We start from the raw sequence: 16,887 nt of genomic DNA on the forward strand, positions 1-16,887 counted from the left end.
ACGGAATTGGAGACTCGCGTAATTGTTAATGTGTTAGTTGTACTGCTTTGGTACAGTTCGAATATAAATTGACCAATTTCCCCTGAAGGCAGCACTTTTCTTGGGAGCAGTAGCGGTAACTTTAGCTAATCTCCGCTGGTAAAGTCGGATATTTATCGCTTATTTCGCTATGAATTTGTCTTTAAGTATAATATCCTGCTTTTATCTGCTACATGCGGAATAATTGACTATTTTTAAAGATTAAAACCAGGTAACGGAAGTTTAAAAGCGGGATTTTATAACTGCGAAATGCCTACGGAAATTAAACAGAGGAAAAAGTCGCAGTCTCAAAAGCAAAACGATGAAATGCCGCAAAATTCGCCCGCAAACGGTAAAGGTGAAGCACAGAAAGCGAAAACGGAGGACGGAGAGAAGAGTGGAGCAAATAAAACGTCGTCAGGTCCAGACATGAAAGGTTTGATGTGTTTACTGTCGCTGGCAGCATGCGGAGTTTTGAGCTGGTAAGTTGGCACTTTTATGGTTTTAAATGACTTTTCCTTTGCGTGTTGTTTGTTGGCTGAGAGCGTGTCGTGTTTCAGGCTGGTGCTGCAGCAGAACGAGAGGTTTTCTCTCATGGAAGAAAAGTATGAAGCTCTGCACGGGAAAACCTCCAGGCTGCTGGACATGGAGGAAGAGATGCTGCAAGTTTCCAAGAAGGTACAGGTGCTAAATTTCTCTCAAAATGTCTCAAATTTACAGATATTGGCTTTTAATTTTAAAGCCTGGTGTAATTTAAGCCGACTCGTAGTAATAGTCAAGTAATAAGCGAACGATGCGGCTGATTGGGTTGCCAGATCTGACTGTTTCCAGCCTTAGATATAATCTGATGTCAGTCATACAGATGTCAAAAAGCAACACTTTTAATATTTTTCATTTATTTTCAAGCACTGAAAAAATGAAAGCATTTTGTTTTTATTGATTCAATAAAAAAAAATTTGAGAAAGAAAAATAAACCAATTAAAAAGCAATTTTTTTTCTCACTGTCTGAAGTTAAATCTGACTAAATTTATTTTGTTTTAGGTTATTGAGAATTACCAAATCAATTTGGGACTGTGGAGGACTTAAGACTCTTTGACTACAGTCAGACTTGTTTTCTGTAGCTGCATGTTGTTTTAGTTTATGCTGTTGCCCTGGGATTTGTGTTTTACAACACTATTACATAATGATGCTTGTTTAACTGTACGACTGTTAAAAATAAGCGAACTAATGAGGTAAACGCAACAGTATGGCATTTTATGCAACGTTGTGTTCTTTTCTGCCACACAATAACTATTTAGAAACAATTTCTCTGATAGCTTTGTAAAAAAGAAAGAAAGAAAACACCCAAAGCTAGTTTTACAGCCAAATGTGTTGAAATCAGCCCAGTTGGGTGAAAACCCACCCGATCTGGCAACACTGCGAGCTCCACAGAAACCGAGCTCCTTTTCTGTGTTGCGGCTGTAGCTCGTTGCATCCGAGGACGACCTTCGGGAGGCGCGCTCTGCCGCCTCCATGGCAACCAGACTCCAGAAGGACGTCTCCGCCCTCCACGCCGTCGCCATGGCGATGCAGGCCGACGAGACCTCGGCGTCCCGCGACCTGCAGGCGGTCAACGCCCGCTTCCTGAACGTGACGGAGACGTGGCAGGAGCGGCTGGCCGCCGTCACCGCGGACCTGGCAGCCCTGAAGGCCGAGACACGGGAGGCGCACGCCGGCGCCACGGAGCGGGTGAACGAGGCCGAGCAGAGGGCCCGGGCGCTGGCGAAAAGGCTGGAGGAGCTGGAGGACAGCACGAAGAGGAACGCCCGCGTTCTGGAGCGGACGGAGGAGGACGACGCCAAGCGGGCGCAGGAGCACCTGGACTGGAACACCAAGCAGATCCACAGGCTGCAGGAGCAGATAGGCAGCCTGAGCAAAAGGGAGGCCCAGCTGACCTCTGAACTCCAGGAGCACATCCCCCGAGCCCAGCAGTGCGAGGAGCAGCTGCCGAAGGTGGAGGAGGCGGTGCGCTCCATCCTGAAGCTGAACGGCGACCTGAGCGGGGCGGAGAAGCGTTTGGAGGAAGTGACGCTGCAGGTGTTCGGCACCGAGGACAGCATGCTGAAAGCTCTGAACGAGATCCTGGACATCAGGCAGGAGCTGGACCGCCTGCAGGCCCACAACAGCATCCTGAAGATGAAGAACGAGCTGTCCGTGGTCAAAGAGGCGGTCCGTGAACTCACCATGGTACTGAGGGGAGACGGAGGAGGGACCCTGACCGACTCCGGCACTTTGGAGGATGAGGAGTGGAAGGATGAAGAGGAGGAGCCGTGGCTGGAGGAAGAGCTGAGCGAACCGACTGAACATCATCACGATGACATTCAGGGCTGAAACTGTTAATCGGGATTAATGAGGCTTTACAGTTAAAACTCTAAAAAGTTTTTGTGATACTTTTAGAACCATTTTTGTTGCAGTCAAAGCTGAACTCATCACCGATCAGGTGGATGCGCAGCGTTAGTTTTTTCTAGTTCTGAAACAATTAATTGTTGTTTTTTTTTGTTTACTTTTTTTATTAAATGATGGTTAACTAATTTCGCTGCAAAAACACAAAATCTTACAACGTATTTTTGGTCCAGTTTCGAGTGTAAATATCTCAGTAGATTTAAAAAAGACAAACTTACAAGTTACTTTTTTAGCAAGATATTGTTTACTTAAAGCATGTAAATAATTTCTTAATATTGATGAAAAATTATTGGACAGATTATTTAAGACATTTTCACATGTTCCAAGTTAATTTATCTGGCAACAGAACAAGTTCTTTTTAATCACTTTTTACTTAAAACAAGCCCCAATATCCTGCTGTGACGGGGTTCTTTTATGACTTGGGCCACCACAAAAAAATGACGGGCCAAGGCCAGGGATTACTTTAGTGAGATTTATTTTTTTTATCAGTGCAGTGAATCAACAGTGGCAAATGCATAATATTTACAAAAATGTCCAAGATGACTTAAAAATCAACACAGCACAGCAGTACCTTCAAGTCGCAGCTCATCACCTCCAATGTGACACTTCTCACGCCTAGGTGCAGACTGCCCTCTATGAAACAGAGCCCTGCTTTTATAGCTACAGGCTCCGCCCAGAGGAAGTCCCATCAAACAAAACTAAACTAAACAAAACAAAAACTAAACAATTATTTCTAACTCAAATCCTTAAAATAACAATAAGAAACAATAAGGAAGAAAAAATAAATACATTTATAATCAAAATACACCCAAACAAAAGAACAAAAACACCAGCACATTGTGATGACTACGCCACATCACGTAATTGGCTCCCGGTGCGCTCCAAACTGGAAACAACTTCCCCCAAAGAAAACCGGAAAAACATGTACCTGAAAATAACCGATTAGAATGAACGTCAAACGAAAACACCGCGTGTGCACCCACGATGAATCGCCTCAATCCAAACTAAAAGGAAAAGAAACAGGTAAGTTTATAATTGTGCATGTTTGCTAACAGGGACTCTCCGATCGTGACGGCTCCTCCGTCACACCACCCCTCTCCTCTCCAAGGTTGGCGAAATTCGGCAACCTAGAAAGAAAGTCTGCCACTTTATTAAGTCTGCCACTCCTATGACAGATGTTAAATTTGTAAGGTTGCAAGGACAAATACCACCTAGTCAGACGATGGTTACTGTCTTTCATGGTGTTGATCCAGGTCAGGGCCCGATGGTCTGTCTCCAAATCAATTCTCTGCCCAGCAGATAATACTTGAGACTTTCCAGAGCCCACTTAATTGCCAGGCCTTCTTTTTCCACTACAGAATACCTCACCTCTCGAGGTAGTAGCTTACGGCTCAGGTAGAGTATGGGTTGCTCCTCTCCAGGATCTCCTTGAGCCAGGACAGCTCCGAGACCAACTTTGGATGCATCTACCTGGACCAGGAATTTCCTACTAAAATCAGGACTTCGAAGGACAGGAGATGAACATAGATGAGCTTTCAGAGTGTTAAAAGAAGTTTCACACTCCTTGGTCCACACAACAGGATTCTTCTGATCTTTCGCTGTCAAACTGGTGAGTGGAGAAGCAAGTGTAGCAAAATGAGGCACAAACCTTCGATACCAACCAGCTAGTCCCAGGAATGACCGCACTTCCTTCTTGGTTCGAGGACGAGGGCATTTTTGGATTGCTTCCACTTTGTCCATCTGTGGTCGCACCTCTCCTCTCCCTAGCTGGTAACCCAGGTATCTGGTCTCCTGTTGTGCCCAAACACACTTTGATATGTTAAGTGTCAGTCCTGCTTCTGCAATCTTTTCCAACACTCTTGCGAGATGTGCAGCATGCTCCTCCCAGCTATTGCTGTAAATGATTACATCATCGAGGTAAGCAGCACTGTAGTCTTCACTTCCTCGCAGTACTTTGTCCATTAGCCGCTGGAAGGTGGCTGGAGCACCATGCAGGCCGAATGGCATAACAGTAAACTGAAACAGACCAGAAGGGGTGCGAAATGCTGTATACTGTCTGCTTGAAGGCTCCAAGGGAACCTGCCAGTACCCTTTACACAGGTCAAGTGTGGTAATGAATTTTGCTTGTCCAATCCTTTCCAGCAGCTCATCCACCCTGGGCATGGGATAGGCATCAAACTCTGAAACTGCATTAAGCTTTCTGAAGTCAATGCAAATCCGCAGTGAGCCATCTTTCTTACACACAATGACCACTGGACTGCACCATTCAGAGTTTGAAGGTTCAATAATACCTGATGTTAGCATGGCCTCGACTTCATCTCGCAGCTGTCCCACCAACTGCTGTGGAACTCTATATGGGCGTTGACGAATTGGCTGCTTCTCTTTCAGTCGAATTGCATGCTCAATCAAGGTGGTCCGGCCTGGATTGGAAGAAAAGAGAGGAGACAGTTTCTGAAAGATCTGCTGAAGTTGTGAGGCTTGGTGTGAGGTCAAGTGACTGAGGTTGGGGTTGACTGTCCAGCCTTCACTTCAATACCAGGAACCTCTTCTTCCTCCTCCACTTGTCTCAACAGGCATGATGTTTCTGGAGCTGGACATGATGGTTCTTTCCACTCCTTTAGCAAGTTCACATGGTAAGCCTGTGTAGCTTTCTTTTTCTCAGGATGGTAGACTTCATAGGTGGTGGGTCCTAGCTGTCGGCTGATAGTATAGGGTCCTTGCCACTTTGCCAAAAGTTTGCTGGTGGATGAGGGCAGGAGAAGCAACACCTTCTGTCCAGGACTGAAGACCCTTTGCCGTGCCTGCTGGTCATACCACCTCTTTTGCTTGTGCTGGGCCTGCAACAGGTTCTTCTCAGCTTCTTCCTGGTACTCAGCAAGCCGACCTCTCATCTGCAGCACGTACTGGACCACACCTTTGGCACTAGATGAGGTTTCTGATGCATCCCAGCCTTTCCTCAGCAGGTCTAGAGGTCCTTGAACATCCCACCCATACAGGAGTTCAAATGGGGAGAACCCGGTTGATGCCTGTGGCACCTCACGATAGGCAAAGAGAAGGAATGGTAACCAGCGGTCCCAATCTCTGCCAGTGTCATTCACAAACTTCTGCAGCATCCTCTTTAGCGTCTGGTTGAATCTTTCAACCAGTCCATCAGTCTGTGGATGGTAAGGCGTTGTCCTGATGGCTGAGATCCCAAGCTGTTTATGAAAGAGTTTTAGCAGATTAGAGGTGAAATTAGTTCCCTGGTCGGTCAAAATCTGATCTGGGACTCCAACTCTTGAAAATAGTTGGACCAGAGCTCTAACTACTGTAGGAGCAGTAATTGTGTGCAGTGGAAAAGCTTCTGGAAATCTGGTGGCATAGTCATACTACCAAGATGTACTGATGACCACGCCCTCTTCACTAGGGGTCCAACAATGTCCATTGCAACCTTACGAAAAGGAGTAGAGATGACAGGTAGTGGCTGAGGAGCGCCCGATCTGATTTCCGAGCAGGACGAGTCTTCTGGCATGTAGGACAAGAAGCACATAATGCATTAATGTCATTATACATTGACGGCCAGTAAAAACGTGAGCTGACACGCATAAATGTTTTGTGACGCCCCAAGTGCCCTGCCCATGGAATGGTGTGTGCCAATGCATGACAAGTGCCCTACAACTAGTTGGAACTACCAACCGTTGTTTTTCATTACAAGCATACAACACGCCATCTTTTAACACAAACGTTTCTCTTCCTCTCCACTTAGCATTAGTTTTTTCCTCCACTCTGTCAAATAAAGGTTGTAAAGACACATCCTGTTTCTGTAAAGTAGCAATATTTTCAGGTATCTTCCACATGTCATCCACTGTTAAATCTTGTGACACATTTCCACCCAGCAGTAGCTTTTTCTCAAATTTTTTTTGCTTTCTGGATTTTCTAGACAATTTTGGAACCTCAAACAAACTATCATCAAAATTAGGTAAGGATTCAACTTGTTCTTTGGCCTGAGAACGAGTAATCACAGGACAGGACGCATTGCTAACTTTGTCCCCCTCAGTTTGTACCTCTCCCAAAAGGTGAAACATCACAGGTAAATCTGTACCCAAAATGACATCAAAAGGTAGGTTTTTCACCACACCAACAGTTAGCAAATATGGTTGATCATCAACAATGACAGTCACTTCTGCTCTTGGATAAACATGACAATCTCCATGCACACACAAAATCTCAGTCTTCTTTTCATAGTTCACACATCCAACAGATACAAGACTCTCTTTTATGAGTGATGTGGAACTACCACTGTCTATTAATGCAGTCACCTGCAGTCCATTCACAATCACAGTTTTCTGAGTTCTAGTTTCAAAGTTTTTGACTCCAGCCTGATTTTCAGCTCTAGGAACATAGCAGGAACCAGTAAACTTTGTCTTCTTTATTGGACACACCGAAGCCTTGTGGCCCGGCTGCTGGCAATAATAGCAAATTAATGTCTTACCATTAGGCGGTGGATTCAGAGGACTGATGGTACCTTTAACCTCCTGGCTTGGATCTCTGGCATACCGTTGATGTCCAGCCGGTTGAACAGGACGTGGTACTGGATTGGAGCAACGTGCTGCTCCTCCTCGCCGTGCATTCATGTACTGAAGAGCCAACTTTGCAGCAGTCAGACCATCCTTAGGTTCATGTTCCTTCACCCAGGTCCTTACATCCGGGGGCAGAACGCTCAGCAGCTGTTCCTGGATGATGAGCTCCCCGATGTCCTCTTTGGAACGCTGGTCTGGACGGATCCATCGTCGGTAGAGACCTCTAAGACGGTGGTAAGTTTCAGTAGGAGTTTCACCAGCAGGTGTACTTGTTGCTCTGAACTTCTGTCTGTAAGTCTCTGGTGAGATGTCAAACTTTGCTAACAAAGCAGTCTTCAAGTCCTTGTAGCAGTGAGCCCGTTCCTCATCCATGGCAGCATAGGCCTCCAGCGCCTTCCCAGAAAGGAGTGGAATGAGTCGGCACGCCCATTCACTTTCTGGCCACCTCCAGGTCTTAGCAATGCGCTCAAACCGCAGCAGATAGTTTTCCAGGTCTTCTCCTAATTGATAAGGAGGAATTTTTGGATCAGTGGTGTAACTTATTGGCTGAGGTTGCCGGCTTGGATCACCATCATCACCACCACCACCATCATCATCACTTTGCTCTGCACCAGCTCCTGGCTGAAGGTGAGGGCGTGGTACTTGCTGTGGTTGCTGCAAAGACATCCTAAGATTTTGCAGTTCCTTGAGCAGCCCTTTCTCTCGCTTTTGCTGACCTGCCATAAAGTCCTTCATCAAAGTGAAAAACTCACTGCCAAACGCACTTGATCCACTGGGGCCAGGCTTTGTTTCACCTTCCTCATCTGATCCATCCGACGTCGGCATGCTCTCCAATGCTTTGTCAGCCATCTGCTCTTCCATCTTTAATTGTGATCGAAGACCAGATCTTTGCTTCACCAAACGAGACCCTCTTCCCCGGCTTGTCATAATCCCACTTCTGACACCATATGTGACGGGGTTCTTTTATGACTTGGGCCACCACAAAAAAAATGACGGGCCAAGGCCAGGGATTACTTTAGTGAGATTTATTTTTTTTATCAGTGCAGTGAATCAACAGTGGCAAATGCATAATATTTACAAAAATGTCCAAGATGACTTAAAAATCAACACAGCACAGCAGTACCTTCAAGTCGCAGCTCATCACCTCCAATGTGACACTTCTCACGCCTAGGTGCAGACTGCCCTCTATGAAACAGAGCCCTGCTTTTATAGCTACAGGCTCCGCCCAGAGGAAGTCCCATCAAACAAAACTAAACTAAACAAAACAAAAACTAAACAATTATTTCTAACTCAAATCCTTAAAATAACAATAAGAAACAATAAGGAAGAAAAAATAAATACATTTATAATCAAAATACACCCAAACAAAAGAACAAAAACAACCAGCACATTGTGATGACTACGCCACATCACGTAATTGGCTCCCGGTGCGCTCCAAACTGGAAACAACTTCCCCAAAGAAAACCGGAAAAACATGTACCTGAAAATAACCGATTAGAATGAACGTCAAACGAAAACACCGCGTGTGCACCCACGATGAATCGCCTCAATCCAAACTAAAAGGAAAAGAAACAGGTAAGTTTATAATTGTGCATGTTTGCTAACAGGGACTCTCCGATCGTGACGGCTCCTCCGTCACACCTGCTAAAAAGTTCCTTAAAAGTTAGTTTTAGCATATTTTCACTTGCCACTAGACCAAACATACTTGGTAAGATTTTGAGTCTTATTAATCGATTAATTGTTAACTGGAGAATAGAAACTCCAAGAAAGTCAACTTGCTGAAAGAGCAACATACTCAGAGCAGGAATTAAACCAAAATTGTACAAACAACATAACAATTTTTATTTAAGACAAAAACATCCTTTGTTGTTAGTTTTAGCTTCACTCTGTTACAAACCATGTTTTGTTATCCACTTATTAATCCAAAAAATAACAAATAGATCCGTCGCACAATGTGTTAATGTAAAGTCAAGCAAAATAGTCTGAGCTTTTCATATGTTGATGTTAGAGGTTTTTATTTTAGCTGCAAATAAGAGTTCCCTAAAGAAATGCTGTTGTTGAATTTTAGAAAATAAAACGTTAATGTTGTTCTTTAGTCATGGAATTGAATTGTTTATTTGCATTTTTAATATTGTATAAAAAGGTTTAAATAAAATTAAACAATAACTAAAATGTTTTTTACATTTTACCAATGTCCTTTTCAAACATTTTCTCTTGTTTTTTAGTTTGTTCAAGTGTTTTATTTTACCTCAGACGTTGTTACTGTTCACTATCGAGTTCATAGCACTGATAAAACATTTGACATCACTCATACAGATGTCAAGCGTAACACTTTTATTATTTTTCATTTATTTTCAAGCACTGAAAGATTTAAAGTATTTTGTTTGGGTTGATTCAATAAAAATTATTTTAGAAAAAATAAAACCAATGTTCTCACTCTGAAGTTAAATCTGTCTAAATTTATTTTTTTAGGTTACTGAGAGTTACCAAGTTTATTTATATTTCCTAAATGCCAGAAAACTTAGCAAGAATATGTTTGTAAGAAATCTATTTCTTACTTTCTTTGTATATTGTTTTTTTTTTTTTGCATTTGAGCAAGAATGTCTTTTTCCAATAATTTGTTTGAGTTGTTTCGATATAATGAATATTTATTCTTTATTTTTCAGTGACTTATTGATCGGTTTAAATGAAATAAAAATTGTTTTTCCATATGTTTTTTGTTAAATTTGTGTTTTGTTGTTGGTGTATAGTCATTTAAAATTGTAAAATCTTGTTATATTTTAGTTAATCTTGTCCTTGCTGTAGGATATAGAATAATACCACAAACATGAATGAAATCGTATAATAGTGACTGGAAACTGTCTTTATTTTGAGTTCATTTGCATTGTTTCTTCGTCCAGTTTGGTACTGGAAAAGTTGAAAACTTACCTTAAAAATGCTTCAATTTTTCTGTGTAAAAAGAGAACAAAGTCCCTTTTTTTTCTTCTGGGTGCTGAACTGTACTTCCTGTTTCAGTGTGAATCCGTGCAGCAGATGCTGGAGGGTCTCGCGGCCCAGCGGGGGAACCTGCAGCCCCGCCTGGAGGTTCTGGAGCGGGACGTCATCCAGCTGAACGACTGGGCTGCCGGGCTGAGTGAGAAACGAGCGCAGCTCCATGGCAGCTTGACGTCGCTGAGAGACGCGGTGACGCAAATCGAAGAGCGAACCTCGGCCATTACAAAGGACTTCGCCAACAAGGTGTGTTTAATTTTTTTGGCAAATATGTTTCTGGAAAAATGTGAATGATTTTATTCATTTTTCTCAGTATTAACACAACTTTTTTCTAGTTTTAAAGAACAAATATCTTGACAAAAACCCTCTGTGACATTGGATCAGTTTTGGACTTTAACTTGTTCTTTTGAATGTTTTTCTGAACTCCAGGCTGAAATATAAATCTTATGTGTTTTTAGGGCTGTATACACTGCAAAAACACAAAATTAAGTTGTTTTTTTTGGTTGCAAATATTTTGAAATAAGACCAAACTAAGCTACAAATAACTTTTTTTATAAAAATAAAGAACTTTGTTTTAAGTAATTGATATTGTATTATTTATCGTGATAAATTTCTTATAGGATTTTTGATATATCACACAATAAATCCCTGTAATGTTAAAAAATCTGATTAAAAGTTGTTCTATCTTTTTCACGAAAGCATCAATAAATATAAAAATAGGATTAGTTAAATTCTCTATATGCAGTTTAGTGATATAAACTTGTTTGTGGTGCTATAAATTCTGTCATGCAGTTCATACTTTTTTAATTACAATTTTTATCATGATCACAATAGTACTACAAAATATTGTGTTAAGATTCCAACTCCATGTATTAATACTGACGAAATGTCACTTGAAATAATAACATTTTTCCTATTAGTGAAATCATTTGCCAGGGGAGCTAGAACTGTTTTACAAAATTAAGGAATTTTTTACTTAAACTGTTCACTTGCTGAAAAGAGAATTGTAATTTAGTTTTGTTTGTTTTCAAGAGCTAGAGCAAAAATACTCAGTAACATTTTGTGTTTTTACACTGTGTCTCTTAGGTCATCTTGTTTTTTCTGCATTTATTTTCTTGATTGGTGGAACATTTTCCGGTGCTGGTTCTGCAGGTTTCCTCAGTCAGGACGGACGTGCGTCGGATGGACGGCCTGCGGTCCGAGTTGGATTCCGTGTTGTCGCAGGTTGGAGAGCTGGAGGACAAAACCGCTCAGGTGGAGCGCAGCATGGTCAAACGCATCGGAGACGTCCTGGGCAGCAGCGTCGACCGAGTCTCCAATCTCCGATCTGCATCCGAACGCAACACCGAAGCCATCAACCAGCTCCGCAAGCGAATCCCTGAGCTGGTCGCCGTGGTGGACCAGATATCAGATCGGCTGCGGGAGCTGGAGAGCGGCCGCGCTCGCCTCGTACAGACGCTGACGTTCGCCGCAGACCTCAAACCGAAGGTGGCGTCCATTAAACGAGACTTTGGGGCGTTTGAGCCGCAGTTGTCCGACTTGACGCTCAGGATCGGACGACTCGCGGAGGATCTGTCAGAAAGAGAGCGCGAGATCGCTGAACTCCGACAGACTTTGCTGAACCTCACAGCAGTGGAGGGAGAGTTAAGTGTTACGACTAAACAGGTCAGTGAGATAGCTGATTTATCTGACATCGGAGAGATGCAAAACCGAAAATAGTTACGTATTTTATCTGATGATCACCTGTCAAACTACTGCAATAAACATTTTTAAGAAAACAAATCACAAACTAGCCTGCTTCGTTAGTTTAAATGCTTGTTTCTCCTGCATCTGATTGAACAGTAAGAAGAAAATCGTTTGTGAAAAGCATTTTACATTATATTTCTATTCTTTCAAATTGCAAAAACAGCCTACCTGATAATCCAACACCAGCAAATAATGACCACTCGCTACTGATTTGTTCAGAAAATTCTCACCTTGGGTTTATAAAATGAGGTTAAAATGGAAAAAAACTGGAATTCAGAAAAATCCAAATGGAAAAATTTATAATTTGGAAATTGCAATCACATCTATCAGCTTAAGACTGAAAGTTTTCAGCAGATGCTGCATGTAGCATTCTTTCTTAGCTTTCATTTAAGCAGACAATTACCTAACAATTAGATCTTGTTGGTTAAAATACACTAAAATTTGTGGCTGCAAAATGTAACTAAAATTAAAATTAAGAAGGTGCGATGAGCAGCAAATCTTAAGTCATCATTTTATAAATTTCACGCCTTTAAAATAAAAATTCACGGCTTCAGGTCAAACATTTGTTCTTTTATTCTTCTAAAACAAACAAAGGATTGCTTAAAAATCGCAATTGGAGGTTTAAAAAAGTATAAGAAAACAAAACTACAGTGCAGAATGAGTGTAGGTTTGAACTTCACAGATCAGAGTCTCAACATTTTCTCACTCTTTTTTTTTTTTTTTTTTTGTTCTAACAAGAAGTTCAGCATCAAGACATCAGATTCCAGCTCCAGAAAGCAGATTTTCATTACAGCAACTTGGAGTTTTGTCTCCTGTTTTGGCATCCTGATGCGGCGTTGCCTGACTAGTAGTCTGTGTGTTTTTCCCCTCATCCTGAAAGCCCTTGAACGCCTCATGTGGTCTACATCCTGTCCTCCAAAGCGGTCAGTCTCTTCTCCAGAAGCTCCAGGAAGCTTCCTCCTTCTTCTCGTTTGCCTTCAGCTAAACCAGCGAGCGCCTGCGTCGTCTCCTCCATCGCCTCTTGCAGGGAGCGAATGGCCTGGTTTTGGTTTTCTATCGTGTCTGCTTTGCTTTTCACTTCTTCAACTGCAGTTTTTAAGCTCTCCAGCTCCGCCTGTAGGAAGGTGGAGCCCTCTGCAGGCGGCGGAGGCTGATCCACGGCCTCCATTTGGGTTTTTATTTCTTCCAGCTCCTGCTTCAGGTCCGTTCTTACTCTCTCCACTGCCGCCTCCTGTGCAGATAAGCTGCTTTCATGTGTGTCGTATTTGGCGAGCAGCGACTCCACCTTGCTGCTGATGTCAGCCAGCGATGCAGTCAGTGATTCCCCGCCTTCCTCTGATGATTGAACTTTGACCTCCAGATCATCGGATCTTTTCTGAGCCTGAGCCGCCGCCGTGTTCACTTTCTCCTCCACGGTGCGGACGGCGTTGGAGACCTGCTCCAGGCCGCTCTGCAGGGTGGCGGTTTGGTCCTCCAGGGCCTGAACCCCGGCCTCCGCCGCAGACAGGGCCTGCCTCAGGCTACCGGCGGTGTCTTGCATCACCGACCTCATCGATTCGACCTCCTGGGACAGAGAGGCGACCTCCTGGTTGCGCGTCTGGAGCTCTTCCCTCACTGCGCCGATCTGGTCTCTGAGGGAATCAGAGGTTGCGTCCGCTGCCTGTTTGGCCGCTTTAATCTCGGCGACGACTTCAACGATGGCGGACAGCTCCTGTTTGACGAGCGCGGGGTCCGCGGATTCGCCCAGGCGGGCTTTGAGGTCAGCCAGCTGACGCTGCGCTTCGCCCTGACCCTCGGCGAACTCGGCCACGCTGGCGGAGATGGACTGGCTCACCTCGGCCAGACGCTCCTCCACCGTTTTCTCCAGGGAGGAGAAGTCCTTCTCCCGGGCCTCCTTGACCTCCCGGACGCCCTCCGCCAGGTCCTTGAGGAGGTCGTTCTGCAGCTTCTGGAGCGCCTCCTCCACCCTCCTGGTCTCCACCTCGCCCCGCTTCATGCGGCTCACGGCCGCCTCCAGCTCCACCCGCGTGACTCCCAGCGACGACTCCAGTCCGTCAACGTTGCTTCGCAGAGACTCCACCTTGATGAAACGCGGGAACAGTCGATGAATAATCAGTTAATCGGAGAAGAAAATGTTTCATTGTGGTCAAAACCAGCTGCTGGGCCAAACTTTGACATGCGGCCCAAAAAACGCCAAGTTGAAAAACTTTGATAGCAAAAACTATTTTATTTTTTATTTTTACTTGTTAAACAATAAACTAAACACAATATTTTAATGAGATTTGTAAATTATAGATTTAACACCCAAAAAATATCTTTTAAGTTTGCTAGATTAAAAAAACATAAAATTTTCACATTTTTCTGGATTTTTTTTTTTTGTCTTTTTAGTAACAAGAACAGAATATTCCTCTGTCTTACTTTATTTTGACAGGCTAATTAAACTAAGATGACTAGGGGTTTTAGTTAAACCCACTGGATATTTTTTTGTTTTACTTCACTATTAAATTAAATTCAAAGCAAAAACCTTTGAGTTGCACTTTATCTGGTGTCAGTGAAAACTGTTTTTAAATCTGAATCAACTTCATTCAATATTTGGAGTTATGGCCAACACAACTTCTTCTGCTGCCGTTCCTACAACTACAGGCAGAAAATTGGCCTAGTTGAAATTTCTACTGGAAGAATCCAAATCAATGGGAGAAATCGCAGACTGAGCTGCGAAGTGAGATTAGAATTGAGCAGAAAGAAAGCTGAGGCTCGACTGCTGAAATACATTAAACGATGCAAATAATCAAGTCCCTTTTTGAATAAGAAAATAAACATTTTATTGCCTAAAATGCAACAACAAAGTGTTTTTTTTATCTTAAATGCAAAATGTGTCTGGATTGATTACTTTTGAGAACTGCACTTTCAAAAAAATAGCCTTTTTATTGAGTACAAACTAAAGTTAGTGATTAACCATTTCAGCTCTAATATCAACTCTTGTTTAGTAGAGTAACTGAATTGTTAAGACTCCACCATCCTCATCCTCCTGAATGAACAGTTGCAGTTGCAACATTCAGTTGTTGACAGAAAACTATTTTTCTGGACACTATTTTCAGTCTTCTGTCAGATTTTTATTTAAAATCTTCTTTTTTATATTTTACAAAGCAATGCCAATTAACTTTAGCAAGCATTCCAGGACTTTTGAAGTTAACTGAGGCCCACAGCATCACATAACCTCCACTGTACTGAAGAGCAGGTATGAAGTGGTTTTCTGCTGAAGGAAGCCAGTCTTGGCCTCATCTTTTTGTTACTAACCTCGCACTTTATTGTGAATATCAACCTTTGCAGAGGCAAATTTTTTGTGATTCATATTTTTTGTTTTTATCTTTGGCACATAATTAAATTTTTTAAGATTTGCTATCTAACTTCATTCTGTAAACTGATCTTATGACCTTGTCTTTCTGTTGTGTTTGAGTTATCCAATGTGAAAAATGTAGAGGCAGGAGGCTTGAGTATGGAAAAAGCGGTCTAGTCAAAGTCCAGACCTAACGCCAAATGCTCTTTAAAGATGTCCTCCAACAAATCTGAGTTTCAGCTGCTACAATTTCAACAAGACGTTGCTGGAAGTACACTCCAAAGAACCAGCAAATGTAACAAAAAGATGGTTCTACCAAAAAGAAGCCATGCTTTTTAGATTATTTGTGAATATAAATAATAAAATAAAGTGCTTTAGCATATCTTTCTAACAACAGATTTTAGTTCACATTCACAAGAGACAAAGAGTTGGGTGTCTCTTGCTTTTTCCACTTGAGGTTGAAGTAATTGATCTCATTCTAATAAATCCTGTTCAGATTTAAACAGATTAATAAAACACAAATAGTATATTACGCGAACCCATGTAGCGTAACGTTTCATTCATGTTTAATCGATTCTCTGAATTTTCAACTCACCTGTTGAAGAACGTTCTCCATTTTGGTACCCAGCTCCGCGCCTCTGCGTGCGCTCTCCTGGTGCTCTGCGTGGATCTGACGGACTTCTTCCACGACTTGTTGTAAATAAAAAGCTGCAAATCCCGCAGCCCCTATCATCGCGGTGTAAAACACCGCGTTTGCCAGAAGGCCGAGGCAACTACCTGAGCGGGGCCCCTGAGGCCCGGGGCCACTCGGCCCGTTGCTGGCGCCTCCACTCTTTTGGCTCTTCTTGGACGCGTCGTCCTGGCTTGGCGCTGCGCTCTTCTCGCTGTTCTTTGGTCGGTTTTTTGTCGTCATCTTTCAGCGGAGGTTCGGTCCAAATGAGTGCGAGAGGAAGGAGGCTGCGCTGGTTGTGCAGTCGTGGATGGAGTGGGCTCCCAGTTCAGCCCCACTGCGGAGCAGCAGCGTATCAGGGAGCGCGGCGTGTCTTTCCACGGGGCTTTTCAGTGTCGAGGTATGCGGATGGGGGCTGTCCTATATGCCCAAAAGACAACTCTGCGTGGGTCTGGGTAAATGTCCCAAACCCACAAGCAATTCGCCAAACAGTGAAAGGCTTGTTACGTTTTAAAACACCAGTAATGCGTTAGTTTTGCAGGATTTTATCTCTTTTCTTTTGACGCCTTTTGTAACTTTTTAAAAAGTCTAAGTGGTGTCAAAACTTCTTAGATATCAAAACTTGCACTTTGCGTTCCAGAAAGCAGTCACTTCCTCCAACCACGCGTGTAATCGCCTGTTATACACGCGTTATTACTTCTGCATGATCATGCTTGCCTGATGCAAACTTGGTGCAAACGGTTAAGAGCAGAGCAGAGCAGGGAGGAGCGCCCCACTTTCCCCCACCACGCTCCTCCTTTCATACGTGGCAGCTGCGGTCTGCATGCGGCCACATCCCATAATTACATATCTGTTCTGAAACTTGCATATCTGAAAACCCAGAACAACTATAAGACGTTAAAAGTTGATGCAATGGTTTCCAGTTTGCCTTTATGGAAATTTGCACATATTTTTCTTAGTACTGATTGCTACACATGACAACAAACCTTTAATTTCTTGGTGATATTTGTAATTTTATTTTACAACAAAGCTCCATTCTGGAAATAATTACAAGAAATGATGAACATGTTAATTTAAGGACACTTTTGACCACCAGGTGGCACTAAAGTAGCGTTTAAGTCTGA

General features: G+C 43.0%; 2 protein-coding genes across 3 annotated transcripts; one reads left to right on the forward strand and one right to left on the reverse strand.

The window, feature by feature from the left end:
* Window positions 1-24: 24 nt before the first annotated feature.
* ikbip (IKBKB interacting protein) lies at window positions 25-11,792 on the forward strand. Of its 2 annotated transcripts, XM_055054842.1 has the most exons (4): window positions 39-500; window positions 579-696; window positions 10,035-10,256; window positions 11,163-11,792. In XM_055054842.1, exons 1-4 carry the CDS (start codon window positions 289-291, stop codon window positions 11,727-11,729), a joined length of 1,119 nt encoding a protein of 372 aa, XP_054910817.1. In that variant the 5' UTR covers window positions 39-288; the 3' UTR covers window positions 11,730-11,792. The 2 variants fall into 2 exon arrangements, with proteins under 2 accessions (XP_054910816.1, XP_054910817.1); XM_055054841.1 differs by lacking the exons at window positions 10,035-10,256; window positions 11,163-11,792 and adding an exon at window positions 1,483-3,267 and having other exon boundaries at window positions 25-500.
* A 513-nt stretch (window positions 11,793-12,305) lies between these two features.
* ckap4 (cytoskeleton associated protein 4) lies at window positions 12,306-16,356 on the reverse strand. Its single transcript, XM_055054843.1, has 2 exons — window positions 15,689-16,356; window positions 12,306-13,836 (listed from the first exon to the last, which is right to left on the reverse strand). Exons 1-2 carry the CDS (start codon window positions 16,004-16,006, stop codon window positions 12,658-12,660), a joined length of 1,497 nt encoding a protein of 498 aa, XP_054910818.1. The 5' UTR covers window positions 16,007-16,356; the 3' UTR covers window positions 12,306-12,657.
* Window positions 16,357-16,887: the final 531 nt, after the last annotated feature.

Source organism: Poeciliopsis prolifica, unplaced genomic scaffold (genome assembly GCF_027474105.1).
Source record: "Poeciliopsis prolifica strain line A6 unplaced genomic scaffold, Auburn_PproV2 SCAFFOLD040, whole genome shotgun sequence".
NCBI classification, from domain to species: Eukaryota; Metazoa; Chordata; class Actinopteri; order Cyprinodontiformes; family Poeciliidae; genus Poeciliopsis; species Poeciliopsis prolifica.

What these genes read in the sequence shown, in the direction of transcription:
- ikbip (XM_055054841.1), top strand. Translation starts at nt 289, where the DNA reads ATGCCTACGGAAATTAAACAGAGGAAAAAGTCGCAGTCTCAAAAGCAA. An exon ending in GCATGCGGAGTTTTGAGCTG is followed by an intron (nt 501 to 578) that starts GTAAGTTGGCAC and finishes GTCGTGTTTCAG; the next exon opens with GCTGGTGCTGCAGCAGAACG. An exon ending in TGCTGCAAGTTTCCAAGAAG is followed by an intron (nt 697 to 1,482) that starts GTACAGGTGCTA and finishes TTGCGGCTGTAG; the next exon opens with CTCGTTGCATCCGAGGACGA.
- ckap4 (XM_055054843.1), bottom strand. Translation starts at nt 16,006, where the DNA reads ATGACGACAAAAAACCGACCAAAGAACAGCGAGAAGAGCGCAGCGCCA. An exon ending in TGGAGAACGTTCTTCAACAG is followed by an intron (nt 13,837 to 15,688) that starts GTGAGTTGAAAA and finishes CGTTTCATCAAG; the next exon opens with GTGGAGTCTCTGCGAAGCAA.